At 41.0% G+C, this 25,390-nt stretch overlaps 4 protein-coding genes across 4 annotated transcripts; 1 reads left to right on the top strand and 3 right to left on the bottom strand.

The window, feature by feature from the left end:
- Positions 1-110: 110 nt before the first annotated feature.
- Positions 111-5,629, bottom strand: LOC106791977 (uncharacterized protein YBL113C-like). The gene is made up of 4 exons (XM_014758039.1): positions 5,563-5,629; positions 4,225-4,417; positions 3,595-4,142; positions 111-208 (listed from the first exon to the last, which is right to left on the bottom strand). Exons 1-4 carry the CDS (start codon positions 5,627-5,629, stop codon positions 111-113), a joined length of 906 nt encoding a protein of 301 aa, XP_014613525.1.
- Positions 5,630-5,641: 12 nt separating this feature from the next.
- LOC106791976 (platelet binding protein GspB-like) lies at positions 5,642-7,343 on the bottom strand. Its single transcript, XM_014758038.1, has 5 exons — positions 7,227-7,343; positions 7,075-7,138; positions 6,828-6,999; positions 6,444-6,764; positions 5,642-5,888 (listed from the first exon to the last, which is right to left on the bottom strand). The coding sequence occupies exons 1-5, from the start codon at positions 7,341-7,343 to the stop codon at positions 5,642-5,644; spliced, it is 921 nt and encodes a 306-aa protein (XP_014613524.1).
- A 7,509-nt stretch (positions 7,344-14,852) lies between these two features.
- Positions 14,853-16,858, bottom strand: LOC106791975 (platelet binding protein GspB-like). Its single transcript, XM_014758037.1, has 6 exons — positions 16,733-16,858; positions 15,854-16,416; positions 15,527-15,771; positions 15,218-15,459; positions 15,170-15,174; positions 14,853-15,093 (listed from the first exon to the last, which is right to left on the bottom strand). The coding sequence occupies exons 1-6, from the start codon at positions 16,856-16,858 to the stop codon at positions 14,853-14,855; spliced, it is 1,422 nt and encodes a 473-aa protein (XP_014613523.1).
- A 7,781-nt stretch (positions 16,859-24,639) lies between these two features.
- LOC106791974 lies at positions 24,640-25,180 on the top strand. Its single transcript, XM_014758036.1, has 2 exons — positions 24,640-24,840; positions 24,947-25,180. The coding sequence occupies exons 1-2, from the start codon at positions 24,640-24,642 to the stop codon at positions 25,178-25,180; spliced, it is 435 nt and encodes a 144-aa protein (XP_014613522.1).
- The last annotated feature ends 210 nt before the right edge of the window (positions 25,181-25,390 follow it).

Raw genomic sequence — 25,390 nt, 5'->3', positions numbered from 1 at the left:
TGTGAGTTGTTACATGTGAAAGAAAGAGGCCGTTGCAGAAGGTGCAACGGTGGGCATCACGAGTTTGCGTATCCAGGTGGTATCGGAAGTGCATGATGCACATGTAAAGCTCAATCACTCGCGTGCACTTGCGCTGCTGCGGCAGTGGTGCATTTGCTAGATCTTGATGGCAGGCCACACGGGTGTCTTGTACTCTTGGATTCGGGTTCTGAAGCATATTTTTTAATGATTTAAAGTCGGGAATTTTGTACGAATATTCAAGCAAGTCATGGATATACCAATATTTACTTTGAAATCGCGAGCATAAAATTGCGGTAGAATTGAAAATTTGATTATCACCAGCTGTAACGAATCGGTTACCCTCGCAACGAATTTCGCGAGAAGAGTTAGTTATGCCGGCAGGGATCCATTTGGCAGATCACAAATTTCATGAGACCGCKAATATCGACGCGAGTCTCGGTGTCGAGATTTTTACATTACTATGACGCTCAGATCAGAGCATTCGATTGAATGAAAGTTAATGGCACCAGGAACTGTGTTAGGATAACTCGTTATGAAAACAGGAGCCGCGCGTAGTTCGCGGAGCGTTAACTGCTACACAGATACAGTAGAATTTAACTAATTATTGGAGAAAATTTGGAAGATTGAAGAAGTAACTAAGACTAGTATTAGTTCGCACGAGGAAAATTTTTGCGAAGCACATTATAAAGCCACACGCGACGGGATAATACATGCAGATGTGTGGCAAGGCTGCCATTCAAGGAAGAGAATCAATTAGGCGATTCGTATGCGAGCGCGTTGCGAGGATTTCACGCGTTGCAAAGATTTCACGCGTGGCGAAGATTACACGCGTTTAAGCGGTTATTGTCGGGCGAGCCGGAAATTAGAAATGAATAAATTAAATTCTTATCCGAATATGAAGAACAAGGTCAAACGACAACGATAGAAGGGGAACCCCACGAAGATACATTCTATTTACCGCATCATGCTGTATTAAAGCATACTAGTCTTACGACTAAATTGCGAGTAGTGTTCGACGCGTCGGCAAAAAACCAGCAACGAGAAATCTTGGAATGAAGTATTAATGGTTGGTCTGACCATGCAGGAGGATCTGTTTACATTTTTAGTAAGATTTAGATCACACGCTATCGCTATTACCGCGGATATCGCGAAGATGTATCGGCAGATAACAATGGACCGCGCGATCGCAAATACCAAACTATACTCTACCGTCGACAGGAAAGTGAGCCCGTGTAAGCATATAGATTAAATACAGTAACTTATGGAACCGCCTTCGCGTCGTTCTTAGCAACGCGTAATTTACATCAACTCGCGAGCGACTAATTTCACCGATTCCCTAGAGCTGCCATCGTTCTTAAAGAGGATTTCTATGYAGACGACTTGTTAGCCGGAGCGCGTACGGTTAGGGAAGCAAAGCGAGTCCGCAACGAATTAATAAGGATAACCGCAGAGTCAGGCATGCATTTGAGGCAATGGGCGTTAAATTGCGCCGAGATTCTAAAAGACAGGCACGGTAGAAACATTAGGTGTTAATTGGAAACGCGGCCGAAGGTAAAGCGAGCCGTTGCTATGGCAATTAAAATAAACATTGGAGAAAAGGTCTCAGCCCGATATATATAAAATATGGCAAGAGTTTCGCCAAAATCTCCACACGCTCGAGGAGAATAAGATTCGCGTGTAGCATAACGTGTAACGGAAAAGTATTSGAAATGCCCGATTTTTACGGCGCGAGCTTTAAGAACTTTTTGGCGCATTAATACTCCTATGAATTGTTAAAGCGGCTAAAAAACGCTTTGCGTGGMCCTATGGAACGCTATGCTAAATATTCGGACATATATTTCGACAGCACGACTAATTTTGTTGATTCTGCGAACGAATTAGAGGCGCGCGTGATCGCCAAGCTTAGTTAATGAAAGATTYAAGTGGCATTTTATCTCTCCCTACTACCTCATTTTGGCGGTCTATTGGAGGTGGCAAGAAAATCTTTTAAGTACCATCTAGTTAGTCTAGTTAGAATTGTTTGCGAAGCAATGTTATCGTGTGASGTATTATTAATTTACGTCCTCGAGATAGAGGCTATTCTAAACTTGCGTCTTATCATCCATCGGTCTAATGATTTGAACGACTTGCGTGCTCTTACACCTGGTCATTTTTTAATTGGATATTATTTTCCGAGTCCGCCAGAGGACGAGTACAGGGATGTATCATCTGGGTGTCTATCGCAATAGCAGCACGTTCAGCGGGTGAGACAGCTGTTCTGGAAATGATGGAATAAGTAATATTTGAAAGAGCAAACGCCACTAGGACGTGTCGCAAGGATACATGCGAGAGCTGACGGAATAAAACACAAGGCAGCCGCGAAACCTGCCAACGGTCTTGTAAAGCGCGGTATTAAACGTCTTTCTTCTTTGTCGAACGATTTATAAAAAAAAAAAAACTTGTAATTTAGTAGAGGTAATTTTGATTATGTATTATAATATGCGGTTAGCAGTGTATGTATATAGTTTATAATTTGTATTTTATTGTGTATGTATCTTTTTAAATTTTGATCGGTGCCCGTTCAAGGGGGCGGGGTATGTTGCGTATTATACGCAACGAGTGAGTAGGGCGAAGCGCCGGGGCATGGACGGCCCTGCCGAGACGTGAGACACGCTCGACAAAGCAGTGTCTTTGTTTTTGGTGGTAGCCACGGTAGCGCTAAGATGCTTGTAAGGGCTCCTTCTTTCTTCTAGCTTGAGTTCTCCCACCACATTTAATATGCTAATCACATGTATCGACAGCCGCGTTATGCTCGGGCTTTTCGGTGATTGGTGCAGCATTRCATCGCTTTTTGGTATAAAACCCAGCGCGTTCTTGCGCCTTTTGGCACTCATCATTTGGGCACTCTTGGTTCATCACGCGTGATTCATCACTCGAGATTCATCTATCTTAGAAAGCTTAGACTTGCGAGAAACTACTTCGAGGAGAATTATTTGTATTGCGCAATACTATATCATCTATGTTCGGCCAGCGACAAGGGAAAAAGGCGGTCCTGTACTTGGCCAGAATTATCCTGATTTGTACGGATTCTTCGTCAACGTTTCAACCAGGGTTTTTATGCCGAAAGGCTTTACCCTGACGAGCAAAATAAAGCGTACTTTTTAGTACTGACTGGGCTCAAATACATTTGTTATTGTGTTTTATTTTCCTATCCTCCTTCCCATTAATAAACAATCTCGATATCACCCGTAAGGGCATTTTTCGGTTCAGTAAATTCCACTGGAGTACCGATTAAGGCATCGGTCGTACCAACAATTACTATATCTAAATACTTTTACCTGAAAACCAAACAAACGACAATTAAGGTTTATTATTTCCACTTACTCAAAACAGTTTATTTATTTACAATTAGGATAGATATTCTTTTCTCCTTTTCATATGTGCTTTATTTTATACTCACAGCTTTTTTCTGTTTATCAGTCGCAACTTATTTTTTCCTTCCGATGTTATCAATCAATTCCTCTAACGCGAGCTGCTTGAAGTGCGACAAAAAGTAACAGTTCCATGTGCTGTTGCAGTCACAGTTGCACTTGCCTGAGCAGCTGCAGTTGCTGTGGCAGTTGTTTTTTTTTGACACAGTTTTATATGCAGTAGCAGTTGCAGTTTTATGTTCAGTTGCATTTGGTTTTGCAATTGCACCTAAAGTTGCATTTCCATTAGCAGTGTTATGTGGAGTTTTGTTTGCAGTTTTATGTGCTGTTGAATTTGTAGTTGCAGTAGCAATGATAGTTACAGTTGCATTTTTTGTTAAAGTAGCATTTTCAGTGGCAGCTTCATGTGATATTGCAGTTCTATGTGCAGTTGCATTACCATGTGCAGTTGCTTGTCTTGTTTCAGTTGCATGTACAATTTTAGTTGCATCTGCAGTTAAATGTGCAGTTGCAGTTGTAGTTTTAGATTGCGTTGTATGTGCAGTCTTAGTTGCATTTGCAATTGCAGATGCATTTGTATCAGCAGTTTCAGTAGCAGTTAATCTTGTATGTGCAGTTGTTATGGCAACTGCAAATGCTGTTGCATTTGAAGTTACATTCGCATGTGTAGATCCAGTGAAAGCTACAGTTTCATGTGCAGTTCCGTTGCAGCTGCATTTGCTGGTCTAGTTGCAATTACATGTACATTTGCAGTTGCATCTGCAATTAAATGTGCTGTTGCAATTTTACTAACTGTTTTAATTTTATGTGCAATAGCACATGTGCAGTTTTAGATAAAATTGCAGTTGTATGTGGAGCTGCAGTTGCAGTTTCCGCTGCACTTATTTGTGGTGTAGCAGATGCAGTTGCAGATGCTGGTCTAGCTTTAGTTGAATGGTGATTTGCAGTGTCCACTGCAGTTATATGTGCAGATGCGGTTTGATGTACTGTTTTATTTATTTTTTAAAGTTTAATTAGTATATGCAGTTTTATATTGAATTGCCGTAGCAGATGAATTTGCAGTTGTATGTGCAGTTACAGTTTTATGTGAATCTCTAGTTGCATATGCAGTTTCATTTGCTGTTGCAGTTGCATGTTTAGATACAAAAGCATGTAAATTTGTAGCTGCAGTAGCTGTGGCAGTTCTATGTGTAGATGTAGTTCAATCATATTTGCAGTGGCATGTTTAGCTGCAGTTGCAGTTKCATTGGCAGTAGCAGTTCCATGTGTAATAGTAGTTGAATGTTTAGTTGCTGTAGCTTGTGCAGTTGTTGTTGAATTTTACGTTACATAAGATTCTGCAGTTACAATTGCAGTTAAATTTGCCGGAGCTTTTATTGGTAAAAGTTCATTTGCAATTGCAGTTTGAGTTGGCGTTGTATGTGCTGTGGCAGCTGCATATGCAGTTAAAGTTGCATGGTTTGTAGCTGTTGCAGTTAAAGATGCTTTGCCAGACGAAGTTTAATGTGCAGCTGCGTGTGCAGTTGCAGATGCAAGCAAAATTGCAGTTTTATGTGAAGTAGCATTTATAGTTGCATTTGCAGTTGCTGTTGCATATGTAATTGCAGAAGAAGTAGCTGTTGCAAGTGCAGTGGCAGTTGCAGTTAAAGATGCACTTGTATGTGCAGTTGCTATAGTTGTATTTGCTGTTGCATTTGCAGTTTTATGTGCTGTTGGATGTGAAGTTGCAGTAGCATGTGCAGATACAGTTGAATGAGTAATTTTATTTACAGTTGCAGTTTAGTTTGCAGTTTGTGTTTCTTGTGCAGTTTTATTTGCAGTTACCGTTACATTTAGCTGTGCAGTTGCAGTGGCAAGTAAATATGCTGTTACTGTTATAGTGGCAGTGTCAAGTGGAATTTTAGTTGCAAATTTCGTTGTAGGTGCAGTAACAGCTGCATGTGCAGGTAAAGTTGCATGTTAAGTTGCAGCTGCAGTTAACGTAGCTTTTCGAGGCGCCGTTTCATGTTCAGTAGCAGTTTCAAATTTAAGTGTAGTAACTAATGCAGTGGCTACTGCATGTTGTTTTGCAGTTGCAGTTTACTTTGCATTTTTAGTTGCAATAGAATGTTTAGTTACACTAGCATGTTACCTTTTAGCAGCAGTTGCTGTTGCAGGTATATGTGCAGTTGCAATAGTAGTTTTATTTCTACTGTCATGTTTAGCTGCATTTACAGTTGCATTACAGTTGCAGTTGCTTGTCTAGTTTCTGTTGCATTTGCATTTGCTGTTGCATCGGCAGTAACATATGTATTTGCAGTTTCAGATGCAGTTGCAGTTGCAGTTGCAAGAGCTGCTGCAGATGCAGTTGCAGTTGTAAGGGCAGTGGCCGTAGCAGTTGCAGTGAAGTGGCATTGGCGATTTTGTGTGCAGTTGCATGACCAATAGCAGTAGCATGTGCAGGTTAATTTAAATTTGCTGTTTCAGTTTTATTTGCAGTTGCAGTTCAGTAGCATGTGCAGTTGCCGTTGCTAGTGCAAATGCAGTTTCATTTAAAGTTACAGTTTTATGTGTAGTGCAGTAGAAGTTTTAGTTGCTTATTTAGTTGCAGTGGCGTTTACTGTTGCTGTTTCCTATACAGTTGCAGTTCCATTTAACGCTACATTTGCCTGTGCAGTTGCAGTTGCAAGTGTTGTTAAGTTAGCTGATGCATTTGTAGTATCATTAATGGTTGCAGTTGCGTGTGCAGTTTCAGTTCTATTTACTTTTACAAATTTCCTGCGGAGTTGCAGCTGTTAAATTAATGAGAAAAAATATCTTACATTATGGGTGGTAAAAGTTTAATAAATCTATATATTATATCTATTACAAGTTCTTCCGTGCTACGTGCTATTACTTTTACTTTAACTATGTAATTCTTCTAACAGAGAGCCTTATACAGCTAATCGCTGTCCCTTATATACTAATCTTACATGGACTAGAGTGGGGAGACTTACATGTGTACGTCTCTCTCACGAACAGTAGTACACCAACAAATGCTCTTGAGGTACAGCACATACATTTAACCTGGCAATAGTTGCAGTTTCACATGCAATTGCAGTTGCAGTTGCTGTTATATGTGCAGATGCATCTGCAGTGGCATCTAAAGTTGCATGTGGAGTTGCAGTGTCAGTAAAAGTTGCTTTTGTAGAGGCAGTTTTGTAAACAGGTTCAGTTGCAGTCTTATTTGCTGTTGCAGTGGCATGCGCAGTTGCAGTAGCAGTAGCATGCGCAGTTGTATATTCAGATTCTGTTGTATGTGCAGTTTTAGTTGCAGTTGAAGTTGCTAGTCTAGCTGCAGTTTTATATGCAGTTCTAGTTGCAGATGCAGTTGTATGTGCAGTTTAAGTAGCAGTTGATCTTGTGTGTGCAATTGACATTGCAAGGGCAAATGCTGTTGCATTTAAAGTTACAATCGCATGTGTATTTCCCGTGTAAGCTGCAGTTTCATATGCAGTTGCCGTTGCAGTTGCAGTTGGCGGTCTAGTTGCAGTAACATGTACATTTACAGTTGCATCTGTAGTTAAATTTACTGCTGGAATTTTACGTACTGTTTTAATTTTATGTGCAGTAGCAATTTACTATACTGTTACATGTGCAGCTGCATTTACATGTTTAGATACACTTGCATGTACAGTTGTAAGTGCTGTTCCTGTAGCTTTTATATGTTCAGTTGCAGTGGCAGTTGACTGTGTTTTGCAGTGCCAGATATATTCTCAGTTTTAGTTGTTGTTCTATTTTTTTTTGCAAAGGCAGTTTTATGTTTCTATGCAGTACTATGTGCAATGTCATTTGCATGTGCATTTGCAAGTTGCTGTGCAGTTGTTTTTGTAGTTGAATAAGCAGTTGCCGTTGAAATTGCAATTGCATCTGCAGGTAAATGTGCAGTTGCATTTTTACGTACTGTTCACATTTTATGTGTAGTAACAATTTTGTATGCATTTACATGTGCTGTCGCAGTTGCATGTTTACCTACACTTGCATGTACAGTTTTAGCTGCAGTTCTGTGTTTTTTATATGTGCAGTAAAAATTACAGTTTTATGTGTAGTTGCATGTGCAGTTTCTGTTGAATTTGTAGTTCCTTTTGCATGTATAGTGGCACTTGCAGTACAGTAGCATGTGCAGTTATATGTGCAGTGGCAGTTTTAGTGAATTTGCAGTTGCAGTTTAGTTGTATTTTCACTTGCAGTCTTATGTACAGTTGCGAATGCCGTTCTATGTGCGGTTTGCAGTTGCAAAAAAAGTTGCATGTTAAGCTGCAGTTGCTTGCGCAGTTGAAGTGGCAGAAGCATGTGCAGTTGCCGTTAGTAGAGCAGTTGAAGTTGCATTTGCAGTTCCAGTTGTATGTATAGTGGCAATTGCAGTTGCAGTTGCATGTGCAGTTATATGTGCATTTGCAGTTTTAGTTAAATTTGCAGTTGCAATTGCTTGTGCAGGTAATGTTGCCTGTAAGTTTGTATATTCTTTTACATTTAAATTTGTTTTTGCAGTTGCAGTTACAGGTAAATATGCTGTTGCCGTTATAGTTGCAGGTTTATGTGTAATTGCAGGTAAATTTTCCGTTGTATTTACAGTTGCAGCTTCATGAGCAGGTAAAGTAGCATATGAAGTTACAGTGGAAGATAAAGCTGCTTCTTCAGACGCAGATTCATGTGTTGTTGCAGTTGCAGTTATATGTGCAGTTGACGGTTTATGTATTTATCTCATTTTGTGTGCAGTTGCAATTTAATATGCAGTTACATTTAGAGTAGCATTTGCATATTTAGTTACACTTGCATGAACGGTTGTAGCTGCAGTTGCTGTAGCTTTAATATTTCCAGTTGCAATAACAGTTTACTTTGTAGTTGCTTGAGCAGTTTCAGTAGCATGTGTAGTATATTTGGCAGTTTCTGTTGCAGTTGCATTTGCAATTGCAGTTTCGTGTGCATTTGTAATATCATGTGCAGTTCACTTGCATGTACAGTTGGAGTTGCAGCTGCCTTTGCATGTCTCGTGGCAGTGGCAGTTTTAGTTTTATTTGCAGTTTTATTTGCTGTGGCAGTTGCTATTCTAGCTGCAGTTGCATCTTTAGTTTAATGTTCAGGGGCAGTAACATGTGCAGTTAAATGTGCAGTTGCAGTGGCAGTTGTATGTGCAACAGAAGTAGCATATGCTATTTTTTATGCAGTATCTGCTTAATTTAAAATTAAATTTAACTGTAAAGTTGCAGTGACAGATAAAGTTTTATTTTCAGACGCAGTTTTAAATGCAGTGGCAGTTGCCGCTACAGTTGCATTTACAGTTTAAGGTTCTGATCTAGTTTCAGAAGCATGTGCCCTTGCAGTTGCATTTGCAGGTAAATAATCAACAGCAGTTGCAATTGCAACTGTATGCGCAGTTTAAAGTTGCAATTTTATTTACAGTAACAGTTGCAGTGGCAAATGCAGTTGTATTTGCAGTTGCAAATTTATAAGACATTGAATGTGCAATTTTATTTGCATGCGCAGCTGCAGATTTATGTGCAATTGCGGTGGCAGATGCATTTGCATTTTTATAAGCAGTTACAATTTTGTTTTGAATCTCTAGTTTTATACGTAGTTTCATTTAAAGTTGCAGTTGCATGTTTAGATACAATAGCATGTAAATTTGTAGCTGCAGTTGCTGTAGCAGTTATATTCACAGTTACAGTTGCGTGTGCAGTTGCACTTGCTGTGGCAGTAGCAGATAAAATGTATATTAAATGATTATTATGAAGTTATTAATTAATATGTGCATTTTCATTTTTAGTTGCAAATGCATGTAAAATGGCAGTTGCTGTTTTATTTGCAAGTACAGTTGCTTGTGCAGTTGCATGTGAAAGTTAAGTGCGTGTGCAATTGCAGTTGTAGTTCTTGCAGTAGCAGTTTCTTTGGAATGTTTAGTTGCAATAGCATGTGCAGTAGCATGTGCAATTATAGTTGCATTTGCATGTGCTGTCGCATTTCTATTTGCAGTTGCATGTGCAATTGGATTTGCATCTGCAGTAATAGTTGCATGGGCAGACTGTGATACATATAAGGTTGCAGTTTCAGTCGCTGATGTATTTGCTATGGCAGATGAAGTTGATGTTGTATGTGCAGTGGCATTTGCATATGTATTTTGTGCTGCATCTGCAGTTGTATTATCATTTGCTGTTTTATTTGCTGTTGCATTTGCAGATTATATTGTAAGTGTAGTTAAATTTGCACTTGCATTTAGTGTTTTATAAGCAGTTGCAGTTGCATTTGCTGTTACAGTTGCCTTTGAAGTTGCAGATGCAGTAAAATATGCTTTTTTAGTTATAATTGCAACAAAATTTGCAATAGCAGTTTCAGTTTTATTTGCAGTGGCATTTTTTGATCCAAATGCAGTTGCAGTAGCATATGCAGCTACATTTGTATGTGCAGTTACAGTTTTATGTGCAGTGGCAGTGGCAGTTGCATATGCAGTTGCAGTTTTATGTGCAGATGGTTTGCAATTTTTTGTACAATTTTTAACAAAATTTACAGTAGCGGTTGCATTTGCATTTGCACTTGCTGTTGCAGTAGCAGATAAAATAATAACTAAATATTAATAAATAAAAAAAGCATTTTAATTTGCAGCAAAATTTGTAGTTGCAGTTTCATTTGCAGTTACAGTTGTTTGTGCAGTTGTAGTTAAAGTTTAATGTGCCGTTGAAGTTATAGTTGATGTTGCATGTTTAGTTACATGTGCAGTTGCAGTGAAGTTGTAGTTGAATGTTCAGTTTCAGTTGCATTTGAATGTGTCCTTGCATTTATAGTGGCAGCTGCATGTGCATTTTGAGTTGCATCTGCAGTAACAGATGCGTTTGCAGCTAGTGTTGCATATGAAGTTGCAGTGGCATTGGCTTTTGTATGTGCTGTTGCAGTTGCAATTGCCGTTTTTTGCGCAGTGGCATTTGCATTTAGTGTTGCATGTTCAGTGGCAGGTGCGATTGGTTTTACAGTTGCCTGTATAAATGCAATTGCAGTTTTATAAGCTGTTATATGAACAGTTTTAGTTGCTCTTGCAGTAATGGCTTTATAAACAGTTGCAGTTGCATTTGCTGTTGCAGTTGCCTTTAAAGTTGCAGACGCATTAAAATGTGATGTTTTAGTTCTAGTGGCAGTTGCATATGCAGTTGCAGTTGTATGTGCAGTTACAGTTTTATGTGCAGTTTCAGTAGCAGTTTCATATGCTGTGGCAGTTTTACGTGCTTCTGCGGTTGCATTTAAAGTTTGTGTTGTATGTGCAGTTGCATTTGCAGTTTTATGTTCTGTTGCATGTGTATTTGAAGTTTCAGTTTCCAGTGCAGTTGCAATGCATGTGCAGCTGCAGTTGCTATTTTAGTTTTATGTGCTGTTGCATTTGCTGTTTTATGTGCAATTGCATGTGCAAGTTTAGCTCATGTGTTATTGCAGTTGTAGTTTCAGATTCGTGAGCAGTTGCAGTTGCAGTTTCTGTTGAATGTTTAATTGCAATAGCATGTGCAGTTGCAGCTGCCGGTGTTGTTGCAGCAATAGTGGCAGCTGCCGTGGCAGTTGGAGTTGTATGTGCAGTATGCAGTTGCAATAACATGTACAGTAAAAGTTTTTGTGGCAAATTAGGTTATCTGTGCAGTTGCAGATACAGTTGAAGTTCTATGTGCAGATGGTTTGCAATTTTAGTTGTTGTATTTGCATTTACAGTAGCATATTTAGTTGCAGTTTTAGTTGCATTTGTAGTTGCATTTGCAATTGCACTTAAGTATGCTTTTACTGTTGCCTGTACAGTTGCAGTTGCATTGCACATGTTCCCTTGCAGTCTAAGTTGCAGTAGAATGTCTTGTTGCATTTATAGTTGCAGTATCATGTGCAGTTGCATTATCATCTGCAGTAACAGTTGCATGTGCAGGTGGAATTGCATTAGCTATTGCATTAGCAGGAGACACTCTATTTACAGTTGCATATGCAGTAACAGTTACAATGGCATGTTTAAATGTATTTGTAAATACATTTGTAGTGGCATTTGCAGTTGCAGTTAAATGTTTAGTTGCTTTTTCCTGTGTCGTTGTGGTTGCAGTTACCGTAAAATTTGCATATTATGTTGCAGTAGCAGGTTTATGTGCTGTTAACGTTATAGTTGCAGTATCATGTTTAATTGCAGCTAAAGTTTGCGTTTTATGTGTAGTGTAGGGTTCATGTTAAATTGCAGCTGCAGGTAAAGTTGCTTTTCCAATCGCAGTTTTATTGGCAGTTACAATTTTAAATTTATGTGCAGTGGCATGTGCAGTTGCAGTTTTATGTAGCATGTGCAGTTGTAATAGCATAAGCAGTTGCATGTGCAGTTACAGTTTTAGTAGCAGTTGCATTTGCATGCGCAGTTGCAGTTACAGTTGCTTGTACAGTTTCAATGCATGAGCAGCTGCAGTCTCCATTACTGATATATGTGCTGTTGGCTTTGCAGATTTATGTGCAGTTGCAGATTTAGTTATATTCATAGTTGTTGATGCATATGCAATTAAACTTGATGTTTCAGTAGCAGAAGAAATAACTATTAAATAATTATATATAAACATGCATAAATATGTGCAGTTGCATTTGTAGTTGCTAATGCATGTGAAATGGCAGTTGCAGTAGACTTTGCAAGTGCAGTTGCACTTTCACCTCTAGTCGCAGTAGAATATGCAGCTGTAGTGGCATTTGCATTTAGTATTGCATGGAGAGTGTCAGTTACATTTGCTGTTATATTTGCCTGTAAAGTTACAGATGCTGTTAAATGTGCTCTTTTAGTTATAGTTGCCTTAGCATGTATAGTAGCAGTTTCAGTTTAATTTGCAGTAGCATGTTGTGATGCAGATAAAGTTGCAGTAGCATATGCATGTAAAGTGAGATTTGCAGTTACAGTTTTATGTGCAGTTGCAGTTGCAGTTGCATATGCAGTTGCAGTTATATGTGCTGCTGCAGTTGGCATTTGAAGTTAGTGTTGCATGTGCCGTTGCAGTTGCATTTGCTATTACAGTTGCCTTTAAAGTTACAGATGCAGTTAAATGTGGCGTTTTAGTTATAGTCGCAGTTGCATGTGCAATAGCAGTTGCAGTTTTATTTGCAGTAACATGTACTGATGAAGATAAAGTTGCAGTTGTATGTGCATTTACAGTTTTATTTGCAGTCGCTGTAGCAGTTGCATATGCAGTTGATATTGTATGTGCTGCTGCAGTAGGCATTTAAAGTTAGTGTTTCCTGTGCAGTTGCAGTTGCAGTGGCATGTGCTGTTGCAGTTACTGTTGCAATTACATTTGCAGTCAAAGTTGCAGTTTTCGTTTAACTTGCAGTTGCAGTAACATTTGCGTTCTAATATCATGTGTAATTGCAGATTAACGTGCATATACGTATGCACGTAAATTTGTAGTAGTAGTTAGAGTTGCCGATAAATGTACTGTTGCAATTGCAGTTGCGTGTGCTGTTGCAGGTATATTTGCAGATAAATGTGCAGTTGCAGTAGCAGTAACAGTTGCATGTACAGTTACACTTCCATGTACAGCTTTATCTGCAGTTGCTGTAGCAGTTAAATGGTCAGTTATACTTGCATGTATAAATGTAGCAACAGTTGCTTTGAAAGTTGCATGTGCAGTTGCACATATAGTTGCAGTTGCAGATGCAGTTGTAAGTAGAGGCTTAGTAGCAGTTGCACTTGTATGTGCAGTTGCTGTTGCTAGAACACATACAGTTGCCTTTGCCGTTACAATAGCATATATAGTTGCTGTTGCACTTGCAGTTGCATGTGCAGTTGCAGTTTTAGTCGCAGCTGCTTGTCTAGTTGCTGTTGCATGTGCATTTACTGTTGCATCGGCCGTTACATGTGTATTTGCAGTTTTAGATGCAGTTGCATGTGCTGCTGCAGATGCAGTTGCAGTTGTAAGGGCAGTGGCTGTAGCAGTTGTAGTGAAGTGGCATTTGCAATTTTGTGTGCAGTTGCATGGCCAGTAGCAGTAGCATGTTTAGTTAAATTTACAGTTGCAGTTTCAGTTGTTTTTGCAGTTGCAGTCAAGTTGCATGTTCAGTTGCTGTTGCAAGGGCAGATGCAGTTGCCATTACAGGTAAAGTTGCAAGTAATGTTGCAGATGTAGTTGCAGTTCTTTGTACTGTTGCATTTGCAGTTGCAGTTGCTTGATTAGTTTAATGTGCAGTTGTAGTTTCAGATGCAGTTGCATTTGCCGTTGCATGTGCTGCTGCATTTTTAGATTATGTACAATTGTAGTTTCAAATGCAGTGGCAGTTGCTGTTGCATGTACTGCTACAATTCCAATATTTTTTGTATGTGCAGTTGATATTGCAGTTGTATGTGCAATGGCATTTGCAGTTTTATTAGCAGTGGCATGTGCAGTTAAAATTGCACGTTTAGTTACATTTGTATGTTTAGGGTATATCTGCAAATAAATTTGTAGTTGAATTTGAAGTGGCAGTTGCATGTTTAGATACAAAAGAATGTAAACTTGTAGCTGCAGTAGCTGTTGCAGTTATATGTTTAGGTGTAGTTCAATCATATTTGCAGTAGCATGTTTGGCTGCAGTTGCAGTTGCATTAGCAGTAGCATTTTCATGTGCGATAGTAGTTGAATGTTCAGTTGCAGTAGCTTGTGCAGTTGTTATTGCCTTTTACGTTACATTAGATCCTGCAGTTACATTTGTAGTTAAATTTGCCGAAGCCGCTATAGTTAAAATGTCATTTGCAATTGCAGTTGCAGTTGGCGTTGTATGTGCTTTTGCAGCTGCATATGCAGTTAAAGTTGCATGGTTTGTAGTTGTTGCAGTTAAAAAAGCTTTGCTAGACGAAGTTTAATGTGCATTTGCAGATGCATTTTGATGTGCAGTTGCATGTGCAGTTGCAGATTCATGTAAAATTGCAGTTTTATGTGGAGTAGCATTTGTAGTTGCATTTGCAGTTTCTTTTGCATTTGTAGTTGCAGAAGAAGTAAATGTTGCAAGTGCAGTGGCAGTTGCAGTGTGAGATGCATTTGTAAGTGCAATTTCTATAGCAGTTTTATTTGATGTTGCATTTGCAGTTTTATGGGCTGTTGTATGTGAAGTTGCAGTAGCTTGTGCAGTTACAGTTGAATGTGTAATTTCATTTACAGTCATTTATTGTTGCATTTGCCGTTGCAGTTGAGTTTGCAGTTTATGTTTCTTTTGCAGTTTTAGTGGGAAGTACCGTAACATATAGCAGTGCAGTTGCAGTTGCAAGTAAATATGCTGTTGCTGTTTTAGTTGCAGTTTCATGTGGAATTTCAGTTGCAAATTTCGTTGTATGTACAGTTACAGCTGCATGTGCAGGTAAAGTTTCATATTAAGTTGCAGCTGCAGTTAACGCAGCTTTTCGAGGCACAGTTTCATGTGCAGTAGCAGTTTCAAATTTATGTATAGTAGCTTATGCAGTTGCAATCGCATGTTGTTTTGCAGTTGCAGTTAACTTTGCATTTTGAGTTTTAGTGAAATGTTTAGTTACACTAGCATGTTCAATTGTAGCAGCAGTTGCTGTTGCAGGTATATGTGCAGTATCAATAGCAATTTTATTTCTACTTTCATGTTTAGCTGCATTTACAGTTGCATTTGCAGTAGCAGTTTTATGTGTAATAGTAGTTACTTTTGCAGTTTTAGTTTCTTTGCTGCTGCAGAAACAATTGCAGTTGTATGTGCAGTTGCATTTTGCAGTTCATTTAAATTGGTAGTGGAAGTTGCGTGGACTGTAGCTGTTGCATTTGCAGTTTCAGTTCTATTTACAATAATATTTGCATGTGCAGTTAAAGTTGCAGTTAATTGTGCTGTTGTCATTATAGTTGCTGTGTCATGGGCAATTGCAGTTTTAGTTGCAGTCTTATTTGCAGTCGCAGCTGCAATTGCAGTTAAAGTAAAACGTGGAGTTGCAGTTAGAGATAAAGTAGCTTTTACAGACGCTTTTTTATATGCAGTTTTAGTTGCAGTTAAATGTTTACTTGTATGTGTAGTTGCAGTAGCATGTTGTTTAGCAGTTGCATCTGCAGGTAAATAAACAATTACAGTTGCAATTGCAATTGTATGTGCAGTTTGAAGTTGCAATTTTACTTACAGTAAAAGTTGCAGTGGCAAATGCTGTTGTATTTCCAGTGGCAGTTTTATAAGAAGTTGCATGTGCTAGTTTAGTTGCATGCGCAGTGACAGTTTTATGTGCATTTGGAGTAGCAGGTGCATGTACATTGGCAGTTTTCTGTGAAGTAGCATTTGTAGTGGCATTTGCAGTTACCGTTGCAAATGTAGATGCAGAAGAAGTAGCAGTAGCAATTGCAGTGGCAGTTGCAGTTGCAGTTGCACTTTTATTTGCAGTTGAAGTTGCAGTTGTATGTGCAGTTTGCAGTTGCATAAAAAGTATCATGTGCAGTGGCAGTAGCAGGCCTAGTTGCAGTTACTATAGCATGTGTAGTTGCTGTTTCAGTCGCAGTTGTTGTTCTAGTTGCAGTAACATGTGCATTTGCAGTTACACATGTAATCTTAGTTGCGGTTGAATGTGATGCTGTAGTTGCAATTGCAGTTTTATGTACAGTAGCTATAGCAGTTGTTTGTGCAGTGTTCGTTGCTGTAGCCCTCGCATTTGCAGATTTATTTAAAGTTTCATGTGCAGTTGCATGTGTAGTTGCAGTAGCAGATCCTGTTGAATCTGCAGTTTCAGTGGCAGTTGCTAGTTTACCTAAAGTTGCCTGTATATTTGCTGTTGCATTTACAGTTGTAATTGCAGTTGAGGTGGCAGATGCAGTTCTATTTGCAGTTTCAGTTGCAGTTGCAGTAGAATGCGCAGTTGCAGTGGCAGTAGCATGTTTAGTTGCCGTTGCTAGTGCAGCTGCAGTTGCTTTTGCTGTTACAGTTGCATTTAAAGTTGCAATTGCCGTAATAATAGCAGTAAATATACGATTGTAGTTGCATTTACACGGATGTTTCTCTCGCAGTTGCAATTGCTGAAGCTATTTATTATTTAATGGAATTTGCATATGCAGTATCATCTGCTGTTAAATGTGCCTTTGCAGTTGCATGTGCTACTGCAGTAGCATCTGCTGTGGCAGTTATAGTAGCAGTTGCATGTGCAGTTGCAGTTGCAGTAGCAGTTGCCGTTACATTTGCAGTTGCAGGTGCAGTTGCAGTTGCAGGTGCAGTTGCAGTTGCAGTTGCAGTTGCACTTGTATGTGAAGTTTGAGTGGCAGTTGTATGTGCAGTTTACAGTTGCATAAGAAGTTGCATGACAAGTTTTAGTTGCAGGCGCAGTGGCAATTACAGTAGCACGTGCATTTGTTTTTTCCAGAGCAGTTGTTGGAACATTGGAAGTTTGCTGTGCAGTAGCAATTGTAGTTGCATTTGCAACGACAGTTGCATTTGCAGAAGTAGTAGAGTTTGCATTTGCGGATGCATGTCAAGTTGCATGCGCAGTTGCAGTAGAAGTTGCATGTCTTTCCCGTGGGCAGGCGGTAGTAGAATTTTCCCACAGTATTCCCTGCTTGTCGTAAGAGGCAACTAAAAGGGAAGATATGCATGGAGTGTGAATGATCTCGTATGGCTAACCCTACCTTTAGCGCTTTTTGTCCCATCTTTCTCTACTCTTTTCTTTCCTTTTTGCTCCCACCGGGTCCCTGTACCCCATATTTTACAGATATAGAAAATATGGGGGGTACAACTTCAGCGATAAACCGGTGTGGGCCGGGATACCAACACCGCGGCGGTGTTAAGTGGTGGTAGGACAGGCCACCCTCCGTCGACAACATGCAACTGTCAGGAGTCTGGGGTAGCTGACCTGGCCCAAACTCTGGATAGAGCTACAGGCAACGCATCTTGGGTAGGAGACCTGGTCCAGTATGCGATTTTCAAGGCTACAGGAATGGTTGTAGACGGCCTAGGGGTTGTGGGAAGACCAGGTACGAGTGCTGGCGGTACGAAGAAGAAGGCGCCGAAGGGAGACTCTACCGCTTGTGGAAAGAGGGCCAAGCGGACTAGGTCACGGGTCTACACGTCCTCGCCGGACGACGAGGTTATTGCGTTCAGTGTGGGGGGGTGGGGTGCCCATCCTAGAGGAAATACCTAATGAAGGACTAGAGACGGGGCACCTCATCGAAATGGTACAGGATTGCATGTTCGAGGCGGAGGAGGAGCAAAGGAAATTTGGTAGCACCAAAGGTAGCGTCTTGGGCCACATGAAAAGGTGTTACGTGAACGTGCTCAAGATTTTTAAGGTGCTGAGGGACCGCCTGAGAGCTGGGTGGAGTGACAGTGTTCCCGATGTGGTTGCTCAATTAAGGGCTGAGAACAATCTCATAATTAAAAGGAACAAGTGCTTAGCGGAGGAGGTAGCGCGTCTCAAGAGGGAGGTAAAGCGCAAGGAAGTAGACCCAAGGGGCTACGCACCGACGAAGAGTGCCAGGGTGTCCGCAAGTGCTTGCGCAACGAACAAGAGGGTTAATGTGTGGAATGGACAGCGGTCCATAGGAGAAGAAGGTAAGTGGCGGCCAGGGGTGAAGAAGACATGGACATGAAGGCCATTATCAATATGCTGAGATCGCTCGCGAGATCTCAGCAAAAGATGCTAAAGGACCTGGACAAGATGTAAGGCAAAAGGTCCTCATACGTTGAGGTTGCTGTGTAGTCGAGGGAGGGAGGTAATCTGACCCCCTAACCCCCATACCCGGCTGCTGCTGCTGCAGCCGGGGTGACGGGAAAAAATAGCTTCACCACAGTCGTGAGGCGAAAGGGGCGCACCGCGGTGATCCCTGCTGGGAGCGTAATGACGCCAGCAGGGACTAAAACGATAAGTGCGGCTAGGCCGCAGGGTCTTCTGTAGGCTGAGGTTGTGACTGTGAGAAAACAGGGACCCGTGCCTGGAGGAAAGGCAGGAAGAAGAAGAATACCTCAAGACGGAGCAGGGAGGCTGCAGCGGTCTCCTTGTCGTGCGATAAAGAGTAGTCGTACAGGGAGGCCCTGCAGAGGATCCAGGAGAAAGTAGACTTTAAGGGACTTGATCTAAAATATCTGCAATGCAGACGCGGCCTCACCGGATCCTTCATCTGGCAGGTGAGGGGCAAGGACGCGGACGCAAAGGCAGACAAGATGGCGCAGGCGCTTAGGAGTGCGCTGCCTAAGGCCAAAATCTCAAGGCCTCAGAGGGTCAGCCCCATTAGGCTGATAGGACTACTCCCCAACGCGTGTCTGGCGGACATCGTCCGCGGACTACTGGGGATCAGGCCGGGAATGGACCCGGGCCTTATCAATGTTGGGAAATGCATGGTAGCAGAGGTGGATTAAGAGAGGTCACAATAGTGGCCCCGACGGCCCTCAGCTGGGTAGCTGTGGAGAGGGAGAAGATTACGGTGGGCTTCTAGTCGGCTAGGGTTCTGGCCCTGAGGCTGAAGCACCTCAGGTGCAACAGATGCCTGGCGAGGGGTACTTGTGGCCACCTCGTGCATGGCTGCGAAGGCAAGGACTGGGGTTTGCTTCGTTTGCGGCGAGCCAGGGCATATCGTGAGAATGTGCGAGGGTAGGGTCAAGTGTCCGTTGGGCGTAGAGGCTGGGCGAGCACAGACGTTACACAGAGCGGGGTCGTGGGAGTGCCCGATCGTGCCTCCGGTTTATTTAGGGGAATGGGGGGCCACCGGGGGCCACCGCACTGACGCAGTGGGTACAGGAGCCCTTGCGGGTATAAACACGGTAGGAAGGTTAGACAGCATGACTGTGAGTAGAACAAATAGTGTGTAGTGGGGAGTGGGGCTCGCGACTGCGGTCAAGAGCTAGTGCTTTGTGAATCGGACGGAGTGGAGGTTGAGTAGCCGGTATTCCGACCGTTGATAGTCGACGAAGGGGTCAGGAGTTTCTAAGACAAAATAGCTGGTATATGCATAAAAATAAACCTGAACCATGCACGTTGTGCCCAGGACTTGCAGGCACAACGGATGATGGAGACGGGGGCCGGCCTTGCGATCGTGGCGGAGCAATGGTGGGTCCCACCCGGGGATGAGAAATGGTTCTAATCGCTGGGCGGGACTTCCCTCTCTGCGGTGCTCATGGGCAAGGATGAAGGACCCTGTAGGCTAGTGCGTCAGAGGGATCATTTTGTGGCCGTTAAATGGGGGGGCTCACTGGTAGTTTCAATTTACTTTCCTCCCAGTGAGCATAATAATAGATTTTGTAGACTCCTTGACGAGCTCGAAGAGCTCTTAGGAACTTTTCCTACTCTTCCTGCGCTCGTTGTTGGGGACTTTATTGCCCGGTCCTATTCATTGGATCCGGAAGGCCGAAGTAACCTGAGGGGTGAGCTGCTCTGCATGTGAACCAATAGGTCAAATCTTAAGCTGGGCAACCAGGTTGGCTGCCCCACATGCGTTCGGCCGCAAGAGTCGAGCGCTATAGATCTTACGTGGAGGTCACCAGCAGCGAGTGTCCGCTTAACGGACTGAAGGGTAGACGAGGCTGAGTCCCTTTCGAACCATCTATATGTAACTTTTAAGTATGGACGGAAGACTGCAGGAGTCCGCGATCCTTGCTCTAGGCGCAGGAAGAGGAGGTGGTACGCTAGGGTTGTTGACAGGGATTGGTGGGCGGTCGCCCTAGTTTCTGGCGAGTGGTCGCGGCCTACCGGAGATGTTCGGGAAGGGACGCTGAGTGATTGGTGCGCGTTGGTGAACGGGACACTAAGGTGTGCATGTTACGTAGCCATGCCTAAGTGCGTAAGGGCTAGTGTTGGGGGGAGGAGTAAGTGCTGGTAATCGACGGACCTTGGTCGGCTGCGGGCAGAGGCTGCCGCGACGAGAAGGCGCTACCATCGTGCCAGGCGAAGTGGAGAAGTAGAACGGATCGCCCTGCGTGTGGACAGGAGAAGAGAGACTAAGAGGGCACTCGTCAAGGCGATCCGTAAGGCAAAATGCAAGATGTAGCGGGACTTTATCGCCGCTATTAAGGAGGACATGTGGGGTAGACCCTACAAAGTAGTCATGAACAAGTTGAGGACACGGATGTCTCCTGTCACGGAGTTGTTGGAACCGAAAGTAGTAGCCGGGGTTGTCTGGGACCTGTTTCCGGATATGCCGCGTGAAGTGGTCCCTTGGGACGCTGAGGATCAGGACAACTGCGAAGTGATAGTAGAGGAAGTGAGAAGGGCGGCGGCAGGATTCCCAGTGGCAGGGCTCTGGGTCCGGATGGGATTCCGGGCTTGGTGGTTCGGGAAACTGCGCGCTTCTGCGGTGAGGGACTGGCGGCCTGTTACACGGCTTGCATGCAGGCGGGCCGCTTTCCCGAGAAGTGAAAGAGGGCTAAGCTGGTCCTGATCGGGAAAAGAAACGACTTGCGGGCGGACTTACCTGGATCTTACCGGCCGATCTGCCTACTCGACGAGGTCGGTAAGCTTTTTGAGAGGGTGATTGCAGACAGGATCAATAGATCCTTGGATGGGGTTGGCGGCTTATCCCTGGCACAGTTTGGCTTTCATGCGGGGCGCTCAACGGTGGGCGCCATCCTAGAAGTAAGGAACTTCATGGAGGAGAGGGTGGTAAAGGGGGAGGCTGGCGTTCTAGTTTCGTTGGACGTCAGCAACGCGTTCAATGCGCTCCCTTGGCCTACTATTATGCGTGCGTTGCGGGCAAGGGGTTTGCTGTGGTCGCTGTATGGAATTCTGGGAAGCTATCTTTCTGGGCGTTGACTTGCATATACAGCGAAAGGGAGGGGCGTAGTGACGCGGGAGGTCTTGCGTGGGGTTTCAAAGGGGTTGGTTCTGGGGCCCCTGCTATGGAACGTTGCGTACGACGGTGTCCTCCGAGTTCCGCTTTCGTTAGGAAGAAGCATGGTATAATTAAAATAAGAAGTGAAACACTAAGTTAAACCAATACAACAAGGTATATTACTTTTGTTGCTTGTCAGGGAAAAGCCTTGTTGCATAAAAACACTGGTTGATAAATTAGATTTAATATGTATTGCGCCTAAGCAAAAATTCACCACATTGCACACCTCTCGCTCGCATTAAAGCTCTTTTTGATACATTAATAATAATAAGGAATTGCGTCTAATAGAAGAATTACCACGTGTCTCACTACTCGTTCGCTTCGCTTGTATATGAATTTCAGAACAAGGCTCACTACGTTTATGGAAGTATAAGGGATACTTATACTTTACTCAATTCGCTTCTAGCTAGTATCGCTTTGTTCGTCGATTTCTTTGTTAATTCTTCGCTGGTTTTCTAAAACGTGTCGTCAAAGGCGTAGTGGTAGAAAGAAGCAAGTGTCTTTGTTGATGGACATTTCTATATTCTTAATATTCTTACAGAGAAAGAATATTTTCACTATTATATTTTTAAAAAGATTGAGCCGTATTTTAAATATACACTAAGAATCTATAATCTTTACAAATGGTACATAAATCGTTATCACCTTTAGTGTTACACAAATTTAGAAGGAAATGCTTGTCAGACCATGCTTCCTATTTAGTATTAAATAAATGTAAAATTAATGAAAAGTAAATGTAAATAACTTTGCAATTTTATTTGCATTTGCATTTGCTGCTGAAGTTAAAAAGTTAAAAAAATATTTAATGAAAAAATAAAGAAGCAGCAATTGCTTTTGCTGTTGCAATTTGCAGTTGCAGTTGCAGTTACAGTTACAATTTCAGTAGCAGTTGCAGTTGCAGTAGCAGGTAAAAATTTAAAAAAGTACATAATAAAAAAAAATGCATTTGCAGTTGAAGTAGCAGTTTCAATTTTAGCTGCAATTCAAGTTGCAGTAGCAGTCAATAAGTTAAAAAAAATATAATAAAAAAAAATGCAGTTTCAGCTAAAATTGCGATTGCAGCGCAAGTTTCAGTTGTATAAGCTGATAAGAAGTTTAAATAATAAATAGTAGATAATATGCAGCAACATTTGCACTTGCAATTGCAGATACTATGTTAAAAAAAAAAAGATATTATCAAAAATCCAGTGGCATTTGCATTTGCAGTTGCAGTGGCAGTTGCAGTAGCAGTTCCAGTTTAAACTTTTAACAGTTATATAATTACAAAAAAATGCAGTTGCGTATGCATGTGCAGTTACAGTTGCAGTTGCAGTTACCGTTGCATTTGCCTTTAAAACTGCAGTTAAAAATATGAAAAAATATATAATTTTAAAAGATGGAGAAAGAAAAGTGCCCATAGACTCTAAACAGTTTTGATCCAAAGATCACAACGATCATTTTTTCAGAAAAAATCAAATTCTACACAAAAAGTAGACTAGACAAGTTGAAATTTACCGGTTTTTTATCATTTTAGGAGTGCTTTTACTGAACCATTATAGAAATCAGCAATTTTTTGCGTTTTGGAAATTAATGTTTGTGGGTATACGCTGTAAAGCGTTTACCTTAACTTTTAAAGACTTGGGTAAAAAGGGCATTCCATTAGAGATCCTAGAGTTTGCTACTCCGTACAAATCTGGAAAGTAGCTCAAATACTGTCTTATTTAAATATGGAAATTTTCTTAGACGGTAAAAAATGTGCTTTTAAAATTTAAACAGATTGAATCTCTGAATCAAAATGATCATTTATCTTTAAAAAAACATTTAAATCTACTAAAAATTTAAACCAAACTCTTAATAATTGAATGATTTTTTACCTTTTTTTGACGGGGGGCCGTGATCAGACACTTAACCCTTTGGAACTAGGAAGGTGACTTGATCACCGCATGATTTCAGGCCGATACTTGAGAGGTGACTCTCGCTCACCACTTTTATTGGGGCGGAAATTTGATCTTATCATTTCTAATCACTGCGTATGTTACCATCATTGTTGGAAATCCGTCATTACTATAATACCTTAGCATTGCCATTAATGCATAGCACCTTTTGATAAAGTCGGAAATGTATTCATATTTCTCACATTTTCTAGAAATTCTTTCCCGAATATTTCGTTCTGAACCCGCTTATTATCCAATACGATGAGGAACAAGTGATTTAGATTTTTTTTAGTTATCTTTTTGAATATCTGTCTAAACATAATATAATCTTCTACTACTATAAGTAACAGTGTGCTCTACATAATAACACACTAATATTGACTAATTTTCAATATAAACTGAAAATTTATACCTTTCTATAAAACGGAACGCATAGTATAGCGACATGTAAAGTTTCAACAACCCCGACTATGTTTGCTTTTGTGCGTTTTTGTGGGAGTGGGTTGTGGGTTGATTGTGGGCTGAGGTTACGTATGTCTGTGTGTACCTGCTGCCTGACAACGTATTCTTTTTAATATGACTTTAATAGTAATTTCTTGTTCTATAGGTTACTAAAGAATTATTTTCAATGGTTAGAAAAAGCTCAAATGCTTAGAAAAAAGATTTCCGGCTATGACGCTACCGTCATAGCATCAGTAACAATCTCTATTCAAATAACGTAAGATTTTCTTATTTGAATGTTCGGAATCTGTTTGAACTTGTCAGCCTTAGCAGAAGGAAAAAAAAAATAGAAGTTTCTGATCCGCATTTCCTTAGAACATAGTAATCGAGTGAAGATGAATTTTCTTTAGAGTTGGTAAACGAGGAAATTACAGCTATACATAGAGAGCTTGACAATAGAGAGAACACGAGCAGTGATGATGATAGTGATGAAGTAAGAGGTGTAAGAAGACGAAGGGTCAGAATAATAGATAGTGAATGTAACAGCGATAGTGATATTGCAGAAGACCCACGATGCGATGGTTCTGAATGGATTTGCGTGGATGAGTCTCTTATCAAATTCAAAGGTCGGATTTCCTTTATTACTTACAACCCGAAAATCAAACAAAATTAGGCATTAGAGTCTATACGATGGCAGACTCAAGTACCGGTTATATCTGTGGCATGCTTCCTTAATATGGAAGTCTTACCACGGAGAAATTGATAATATGACCTTCCGATATCAGCAAGAATACCGCTGCACCTTTATACGATGCTACTAGAAAAAGTGCCTGGTAATCAAGGATGCCATATGTTCACCGATCGGTATTACACCAGCTTTATCTTGACTAAAAAGTTGTTCAAATTGAAATGCCTTTTGACAGGAATAATCTTAACCAATAGGAAACTTTTGCCAAATCAAATAAAACTAACAGAATTCTTCAAGAAATCGACAGTAGCTTACCGCAAAGAAAATACCTTAGTATTATCATGGAAGAACAAGAGGGTTATTACGTGCTCGACCAATTGAAATGATGCAGGAATGACTCCTGTAAGTAGAATTTTACGAAGTGGTATTGAAGTTACCGTTAAAAAGCCTAATATTATAATAAATTATGTAAAACATATAGGTGGTGTCGATCGTGCAGATCAATTAGCCTCAACGTACTGTTTCTTAAGAAAATCCTTAAAGTGGTTGAGTAAACTGTTTTTTTTGGGGTCTAGAAATTTGCTCAATAAATTCGTATATACTTTATAAAATCAGAATCCAACAGAGAGGAGAACAGACATTTAACCGCTTGCGGTATGTAAAATCCTTAGTTCGGCAATTGACTCGAGATTTTTGTCAGACACGTGCTCGAGCTTCGACTTCAACCTTCGATTCCGAGGACATCCCTCTAAATGGAAATCTGCATAATATTTTAACAGGAGTAAGGAAGGACTGTAAAGTCGGCTCTAAAAGTAAAAACCCCGGTAAAAGACAACAAACGACATACTTTTGCGATACTTGTCCCGATAAGCTGGGCATGAATCTCGGATATTGTTACATGAAATATCACACAAAACTAAATTACAAGGACTAATGTTTAAGAAATTATCTTCGTAAAGTTGTAAAGATACAATAAATATAAAAATATAAAAGTTTTATGTGTTAATGTGCTTAATCATTTTATGTTAGACGAAAGATATTCACCAAAAGCGCTACAAAACGCTTTGAGTAGTTGAAGTGTCCGCGGGAAAACAGTCCTGAGTGCAAAGCGTAAATATTTATATTTACTGTTCGGAGTTACAAT

The sequence above is a fragment of the Polistes canadensis genome, unplaced genomic scaffold (assembly GCF_001313835.1).
Source record: "Polistes canadensis isolate GaletaPanama2010 unplaced genomic scaffold, ASM131383v1 scaffold_362, whole genome shotgun sequence".
Classification (NCBI taxonomy): domain Eukaryota; kingdom Metazoa; phylum Arthropoda; class Insecta; order Hymenoptera; family Vespidae; genus Polistes; species Polistes canadensis.
The sequence above is the reverse complement of the archived record's forward strand: the minus strand, read 5'-3'. Positions and strand labels throughout refer to the sequence as shown.